This window comes from Centroberyx affinis, unplaced genomic scaffold (genome assembly GCF_046629955.1).
Source record: "Centroberyx affinis isolate AG114_WGS23_722 - 3 ecotype Tasmania unplaced genomic scaffold, CSIRO-AGI_Caff_v1 ptg007520l_1, whole genome shotgun sequence".
NCBI classification, from domain to species: domain Eukaryota; kingdom Metazoa; phylum Chordata; class Actinopteri; order Beryciformes; family Berycidae; genus Centroberyx; species Centroberyx affinis.
In genome coordinates this window covers 46,634-55,740 of record NW_027283793.1, presented here as the reverse complement: position 1 = coordinate 55,740, position 9,107 = coordinate 46,634, and the positions used below count along the sequence as shown (strand labels likewise).

Genomic DNA, 9,107 nt, shown 5'->3' with positions numbered 1-9,107 from the left:
AAGGTGGCTGTTTGCCTTAAGATGATCACCGACTGGAGATCACAGCTTACCCACCGCTCTATTTACCACTGTGTCACTGGTGGGAAGATAGATTCAACCCACTGAGCCATGAGGACGCCTCTTGAATTTATTATGTATGAACCTAAAAGCTAGGTTTGTTGTTTACTTGGACCCCCATTAGTTATTTCCAGGGAAACAGCTATTCTTCGCATAAACATTAGCAATACTACATCCCACAGATATGCCGAGTACAAACAAGACCAAACAAACCTGCACACTACCTACGGATCACAATACAGTAATAATTGCTCTTGCATCCATAACTCTTAGTTTGCCCAAACGCTCGCGTTCCCCGGCAACACCTACCAGGCAGCGTTGCCGTGGGCGCTGTTGTCAAGGTGACAGAGCAGCTCCAGGGTTTGGGGGTTGTGGGCGGAGTCGTCCGGGGACTCGTGGCTTCCCGTCTCCCAATCACAGGGCATCCGCCACACCGCCGCACAGGACACCACCCTGCTGTCACTGGCTGCAGGGGGGGAACGACACACACACACACACACACACACACACATACAGACAAATACACACAACGTTATAGTACAGAGTGGCTGTGGATGTGTGTGTGTGTGTGTGTGTGTGTGGTGGACAGGCGCTAATGCTGTGACGTGGCGTACGATTTCCTCCAAATCTACATCACACAAATGAGTTATTTTGGCACATTCACACTCCTTAGAGCCAGAGCAGCTAATTGGAACCAGTGGAGTAAATATAGAATTGATACAGTAATTGGACTAAAAGTTTGAGGCTGCAGGGCAAAACCAATCACCGAGAGAGAGAGGAAGAGAGAGAGAGAGAGAGAGAGACAGAGAGAGAGAGAGAGAGAGAGAGAGAGAGAGAGAGAGAGTAAACAGAGAGAGAGCAAGAGAGTATAATTTCTTTTTGGTGTAGATATTGACAGTGTGTGGGCAGGCGTTGGGCTATGAAACGCTGGCGTTAGGCCTATTTGTCAAATTAAAAAGCAACGTGGTGCGAGTCCGCAGGCTCTTGAGTGGTTTTAGACAAGCCTGCACTTGGAGTAAGTGGGCAAGCAATCATCTTGAACAAAAGCCTTTTCTTGCTCACATATCTGGGTGCCAGTGGGAGGCAGTATGGAAACAGTGCCTGAATGCGTATATATACTTGTGTATGTGTGTGTTTGTGTGTGTGTGTGTGTGTGAGTGTGTGTGCGCGCATAGCAATGTGTGCTGGGTTGTCTGAGCTTGAGCCCGGTCCAGTGTGGCTGTCATCCTGTGAACTGAAGCATGTAGAACTCAGCGGAGAGAGAGAGAGAAAGGGAGGAGAGAGAGAGAGAGAGAGAGAGAGAGAGAGAGAGAGAGAGAGAGAGAGAGAGAGAGAGAGAGAGAGAGAGAGAGAGACTACACCCTGTCCCGCTAGTATCTGCTACCCCTAGAGGCCTACTCTGCACTCTGCGTCAACCTCCCCCACTCGATGACTCTGCCCCCATCTGTCATGGCTGTCTGCTCCTATGTGACACAACTTCCCTCTCTCTCTCACACACACACACACACACACACACACACACACACACACACACACACACACAGAGGAGTGGTACATCGCCATTCTGAAATCAGGAGGCGGCCATACTGTATACATGCCACACAACGGCCTGAGACTGAGCCTTGGCCATTAGTCTTCATGATAATTAACACTTTTCATCTGCACTCATTACTCAAAATCCGCACTCATTTCTCAAAAAAAAGCAATACATTACTCATGACTAATTTCAAAAGTAATGCCATTACTTATTACTTTTTAGTCACTGGGAGCACTAATTTGCTACACATTATATCACTTTTCTATTATACCTCCAAAATTGCAGATTGCATCTTCTCTTATTACCTTAAAAGCCATTGGGATGACTCCGTTACCTCTCTTGTGAATGAACAGGGAAAGCCCATAGCGATGATGTCCAATGTTCCTGTCATCCTTTTGCTCGATAAAACAAAAGTACTGGGAATACTTCCAACCAGAGAAAGAATTGTGTGTATGGATTTGGCCAAGGGTGTCCGGATTTGGCTACTCTTATGCTAGCTGCTAAAACAGCATCCACCTAACTAAAATTGAAATTTCATATTTTTTCCCTTTTTCCAATCTTGGATAATTTTTTGTAATAGACTATTCTTTTGGACGTTTACTTGCCTTGTGACTGGTGACTGTTACTGGCGTGAGATAATGGTGTGCTAGCTTCAGTGGATATGCTAGCATGTGAGCAGGGATGTAACGTAACAATGACCAAATCCAGACACCCTCGGTCAGATATACACATGGGCACATGGGCTTTAATATGGCTGATGCTTGCCGGGCTTGAACCTGAGTCTTCTGGTTGAACTACGGTCTCTAAAGCACTAGGCCACCCTGCTGAAATATGTGCCCAATATCCACAGAAAATCACCCAAAATACTGTCATAATGTCAAAAAAGCTGGACTCCCACTCCTGACATCACTGATTAGAGTTTGATTTCTCCTTTATCAAACTTTGAAGATGACTTGTTCATGTCCACCAATCTCAACTGAACTGACCAAGATCAAGGGAAACAGGTTTTCAGGTTTTTTTTTTCAATGTATTTCTGATTCTGTGGCTTTATAATGCAGTGAACCCAATATCGGGTGTCAAGTTGTATGATGAGGTGAAAACACTGATAGGGTGATGCGCCCTTAAAGGGACTTTCTCCTCTCAGACAGTGACCTTGCGGCTGCTGCTATCCCTCATGTGGGTCATCATGTCCACACATTAGTATTGATTCTATCAGGGTCTGAACATGACTGCTAACACAGCTGCTACCGCTGGACCAGCGGGGAGAGACTGGCTATCGATCACCTGTTAAAGAACTGATTAAACGGTAAGTCTGACATTCTCCACAGAAGTGCATGAGGTAATTAGACAAGAGAGAGACAGACAATCCGACTGGCAGAGGAACGAAAAGAAGACCTATATGAATTGAAAAGAAAGAATGTGTGGGAGAAATGCATAAAGAGGCAGTAGAGAGAGAGAGAGAGAGAGAGCGAGAGAGAGAGAGAGAGAGAGAGAGAAGGGAGCAGTGGAGGGAAAACTCACTTTTGTTATAGCAGGTGGTAAGCACAGCCTTATCCGCAGGACTGGCGCCAATGTGCCATATCTCCCCAGCTTGGTGCAGGAGGACGTTCTTATTAATGATGTTATTCTCATCATCAAAGTCAATGATGTGGATCTAGGGGGAAAGGAGAGACAGAACGCACGAGAGAGAGAGAGAGAGAGAGAGAGAGAGAGAGAGAGAGAGAGAGAGAGAGAGAGAGAGAGAGAGAGAGACGTGTTGAGGATGAAGCCGGAGCTAAAACACTATGTGCACCTCCCTCTCATCTCCCTCCACGCACGATCCATAGTTCAAAGCTCCCCTCACTCCCCACATTAAAAAAAAGAAAAAAAAGGTTCCCTTTTTCTTTCTTTTTTTTAATGTGACAGTAAATGCAATCTCAATGCAGACATCGCTTTGGTTCCTTTTTTCCCCCCTCAACTTCACACGGCCGACGACTTTCCGTCTTGATTTGGCCTTCAAAGCGACGATTAAGACACTCTTTCAGAAGTCATGTTGGACTCATGGGAGTTCTGCGTATGACGTGTTGGAGGAGGCAGAGGAAAAAAAAGGTTCAACACAAAAGGAAATCTATAAAAGCTCATTCCATGTTTGCTTAGAAAAAAGGTCCTGCTAAAAAGGGGACGGAGGACGGGGTGAGCGATCCAAGAGAGCGTTTCTGTGAAGAGGCTTTACTTCTGTATTTTTTTAAGGCCGTTTCTTGTAAGCAACCCTTTGGAGGCGGATGATGGTTTAGCTTTAGCGAACTGTACTCCAACATCTTGTTTTGATCTGCGTGACATTTAACTTTTCAATATGGTATGGCATTCTCAGGGCCAAGAGTACATTTGTATATTATGAACATGGCCAGTAACCTTACTGGAATACCTCAAGAAACATATGTCTAGTATATGTGGTCCAGAAAAGTGAAAACAGTTTTTTGGATGATCTTTCACATGCTCTTTTTCATGAAGTCGACAAGCTGCCCTAGCGGAGGCATTATAGCCAGAAAAATACATCCAAAAGGTTGTTTACCCTGCATGCCATTTCCTTGTGGAATTCTTCATTGCCAGCAAATCTCTCTCCTGTACACTGCACACATACAGGAGGCTCTGCCGTGTTGCTCTTGTGTCTTTTGTTGTTTGAATATGTATTTACTGTGTTTTGCACCCTTTAAATATAACACAGTGAAGCCTAGGGCAAATACTCAAAATGTTTTCTTACTTCATTCCATTCCATTTGAATCAGGCCTGTCAGCATAGGAGTGCTGATTTTGGATAACAGACTTGAACCTCAGGAACATCTGACGCCAATTCAACCCTCACATTCTGAAAGACTTGACACGCACGCCTTGGGTCCCGGAAGATGTTGAGCGTGTTTAAAAGCACAACGATATTGTTATTATTGTGGAAACCCTGAACATAAGTTACGTGGGATATGCCAAAAAGTACTGAAGTTGTATACACCTTATCTTGATTGCTGCTGTTTATTTTTTGCCATCTGTGAAAGCTCAGTTTCCATGGTGTCTGTTCACTGTTTATTCATATTTGCAGGAGTCTTCATGAACAAGGATACAAAAGATGCATATCAAGAACTTGTCCAAAGCTTCAGTAGTATATGAGCCGTTACCAGGGAGACTTGGTGCATGCTCAAACCCGGCTCCTTGACCTGGTGTGAAGCTGAGACCTTGGCTGCACGGGCAAACACAATCAACGGCGTTCTCGACTTTACAGCACACCGGCTCAACAAACAAGCTAAACTTTTATCCATAAGAAGTTAATAGAAACTCCTCCTCATTCAACTCTTTTCATTAGATGGAAATCTATTCTATGAAGGCCCTCTATTGAATGCGGTTCAGGGCCCACAGCGCGGTAAAACAGTGAGGGTCTCAAGGTTTGATCAGACAATTAATGGCGGTTTCTCCCATAAGAGAGACACTTACAGCACCTTGGGGGACCGTTAATGGGGTTGCACTGGACAATAACTCCTGCTAGGCACTTCCACTCCCCTTCCCTGCACTACTTTTACAGGCTGAACAAGAGGATGAGAGTGGGGGGGGAGGGAGGAGGAGGAGGAGGGGAGCATCGGAGCGGCAGCATCCTTCAGCCGCCTCAAAGTCAGCTAGGCGGCCATTAACCTTGGGTTGGACCGCATCGAGCAAAAAATTATTACGCAAAGTTATAATTTTATGGTGGTGGGGGAGCCGTACAAATAAATTCGGGCCGGCGGGACAGGGTAATTGGAGGGAAGAGGAGGGCCCGGTAATAGGGTCCCCCCGAATGAACCCAGGTGTGAGGGGGGAGAGAGAAGTTCCAGCCCTCCTCCCCCAGGTGATTTATCCCCCTTTCTTCCAGGCCTGGGGAGTGACTCATAGCCTTCAGCCACTTGGGCACCCGGCCCAGGCGCTTTTAATTATGTGCCGATGGAGGGAGGAATTGAAGCGCGTGGAGGAGAGGAGGGAGACAGGGAAGAGGGGCTAAGGGAGGGATAAAGCCGAGCTGGCTCGTGGCCCCCACTTCTGGGGCCTCGACGCTAAAGCTCTTTAGCTGCGCAGATGACAGTAAGCAGGGCGGAGGAGTAGCGCGCGGGTGAGAGGTGCCAAGCTCGGGCGCTTTATCTCGTTAGCAGCCTTAAATGCCATGCCGCCGCGCCCGCCGATCTGTCATTCTAGCTATTGGTCTCTGAGGGATTTGAGAGGTGCTCGGCGAGTTAAGAGAGACATTTCCACCCTGCATTATGCTTAATGGGAGGTGGAGAGGCCAGGAGGCTTATGGATACAGCAGAAGCTATCAGGGTTGAAATGCCAATCGGAAAAAGGTTTTTCATACTGCGAGTCCAAGCTGAGATGAACTGAGCTAACCAGCGGCAGCCGGCAAACGTATGCATGATATTTGCTGGAACAGCAGTGGAAAAGACAAGGAGCTTCATGAATAAAACTGACTAGATTCAAATGTAGGATCGCTTCAAAGAATACAAACTAAAAGATGAATAATGACTCTGTTAGAGTCCACAGCTTTGATAACTTTTTTCCATTAATATATCAGAGAGAATTTGAGGAAATGTCAGTAAACTAAGGATTTTTTTTTTTACATTTGAGCAACATTAGCTTGTGTTTGTTTAAGAAATAAAATGTGTGCATATCATAAATAAGTCATGTGCACCAAGATACAGTACAGCAGTGAATTTAAAGAGTAGCTTCATTAATGTATGCCCCATATATTATGAGTGTACTTTACACCACCATGAAGAATTAGTCTATTTGCTTCTCTTGTGTCTCCAGATCTGAGCTCATGCCAGAGAGGAGGGAAGTGTTAGGAGGAGTGTATTAAGCTATTGACAGTGCGTAATAAGAAATCACACAGATCGACTGGAATGCATTGTCACCATTCCCAACAAGCTCTGTATTAGATGCGCTACACAAGACTTGGATGGCACTCCGTCTGCATTCAGTGCCAGACCGTTTTCACACCAAAGTCTGCCAGAAAATAGGCTAGTTTTTTCGAGGCAGACACATCTCCCCTCCTTCTCTCTTCCTCGCTCTCTCTCTCTTCCTCTCAGAGAGCTAATTATTTCTCCCCCATTTAGAGCCAACTGTTTCTGTCATCTGTCTCTGTAATGACCTCTGCAAGATGTGCACACACGCCTGCATGCACACCCTCACTCCTTCTCTCTCTCTCTCTCTCTCACACACACGTACACACAGTACACAAACACACACTTGTGCACAAAAAACATGGGTGTACACATAACATGGATGCGCGCACACACACACACAGATCTGTCTAAAAATTTGGATGGACTGGCGGAAGTCCAATTACTGGTGTATGAGGGCAAGGCTGCGCGTGTCCCCACTGAGCTACACCTGTGGTCCCGAAGCCTTGTGTCCACACCACACACACACACACACACACACACACACATACCACTACCAAAAACCCCAGAACCCTCAGGCTAGCTTAAAGCTAACCTTCAATCAACCAAAAATACATGAAGTAACTCTAATTTTATCACCCGAAGAAAAAGAACCAAACGCATCCAAATAGAAATACACTTAATACACTTAGCCTTGGCCGGCGTCGCTTTAGGGGAGTTAACGAATACAGAGAATGCAAATAAATTTAATGGGCTACAGATAACCAACAATGCAAGGTTAAATAAATTATCCATTTGTTATTATTGAGCAGAGGTACAAAGAGAGGTGGAACACGATAGCGCTCCCAAACCTGGGCGAAATATACAAAGAAAATGAAGAAGGGAGGGAAACTGCTAAGTGTGACTAAGCTCTAATAAAAACTTTATTATTTTTGCATCTGAAGCGGTTTCCCTCCCTTCTTTATTTTTGATATTATTGAGCAGAAAACAATTACTCTGTTATGTTTTTTTTTCCAAATGGGTTTTAATACTATACCATTTCAAGGTTTTGTTTTGTTTTGTTTTTTAAAAAAAGGAGGATGTTACCTATTTGAAGGCACTCCTTTAATGGAAGCTCATACATAACATAAATAGGAGCTGAAGATGTGGGACTCAATCCAAATCTACTGAGACTTCCTTTGGCCTTTCAGTGTTATAATCTTTTTCCAAACCTGGTGAGGTAGCAAAAGTAGCCTCCACTTTGTGTTCATTCAAGCATTTTTTTGTTCGTATATTGCTCTTTACATCAACTGTGGGTCTTAATCTAGGGCAGGATGTCCTTGAAGAAGCGCTGTAACAAAATAAGACGTTCTTCCCCTTCCCAAAAATAATTTTAGGTGTGGATTGCCCTATTTTTTGCTCGAGACCCTGCTGCTCCCTCCAAAGTGCCTGTGCAGAATCCTGGTCTTTTTATTTTCCAGAAAGCAGCAATTTCCCGCACAACAACTGCCTGCATTCGGGCAGGAATAACCCTTATTGTATACTCACAACCCCACATTCACAAATATGATTCATCCTGACTTTGGAAAACAAACAGATCGCAGCAGACCGAAGAGGAATCCCTTGACCAAAATGAAAACTGTTTGGGGTCTGTTTGGCAGGGCCGAGGTCTCAGGTACATGTACAGTGCAGCTTTCTGTACATAAAATCCCAAAATACAAACTACATTTGTATTTTAATACTCTACTGATGGTGTTTTTAGTACCAGTAATACTCCTTCCAACACAGTTTTAGGTGTATGTGATGACTTCTGTTTGACGTCTCACCTGGTTGTCAAACTTCAGTGACTGTGTGCCCACAAGGAAGCGAATGGCATCGGTTTCAGCTGTCTGGGAAGTAAGCGCTCGTGCCTGCAAAGGGGTTACAAAATGAACAAACCTGTACAGTCCTTCACACTAACACATTAACAACGACTAAGGTTCAATAGGATGAAATAGAATAGAACATTTTAGGCAACAGGCAATGGTGGCCAGAAATACAGCTAATAATGATACTGCACAATCTATGCAATGAATAGGGAATAGACTACACTACACTACACTAGAATAGACTACACTACACTACACTGCACTAGAATAGAACAGAAGAGAATAGAACATTTAAGTAAAAGACACTGATGCAAAGAACGGGAATCTATGGAATCCATCAATGGAACGACCTCAGAATAGAATAGAATAGAATAGAATAGAATAGAATAGAATAGAATAGAACAGAACAGAACAGAAGCTAACTAGCAAGCTACCACTCAGGTAAATAATGATGAGTGGACAGTGCAGGAGCAATACGTGCCTGAAATTCGAGGCCATAGATGACAGGAGCATCGTCCTCCATGTCTCCAGTCTGTTGCACGGTATCTCCTTCCCTCCTTCTCTTCTACGTAATCCTGTCTTGACAAAGATTTAGAAAATAATGTACACAGACTACTGACTGTCCATCACACAGCATATATGTTGATGCATTTCCGCGATAATAAATTTCGAGTAAACGAAGCTAGTAGTTAAAATGCGTAACGATTACCCTGTAGTGCTACGTTTACGTGTTCAAACTCGTGTAAAACCAGTTAAGAATACGAATCGTCCGCAACGT

The 9,107-nt window shown here is 44.5% G+C and overlaps 1 protein-coding gene across 1 annotated transcript; it reads right to left on the bottom strand.

Annotated features, from left to right (window-relative positions):
- Nucleotides 1–366: 366 nt before the first annotated feature.
- On the bottom strand, nt 367–8,972 carry eipr1 (EARP complex and GARP complex interacting protein 1; the record flags this gene model as incomplete). The annotated part of the gene is made up of 4 exons (XM_071513797.1): nt 8,811–8,972; nt 8,288–8,371; nt 3,116–3,248; nt 367–523 (listed from the first exon to the last, which is right to left on the bottom strand). Coding segments are annotated over exons 1-4 (416 nt in total), but the record flags the coding sequence as incomplete, so codon positions are not given.
- Between the last annotated feature and the right edge of the window lie 135 nt (nt 8,973–9,107).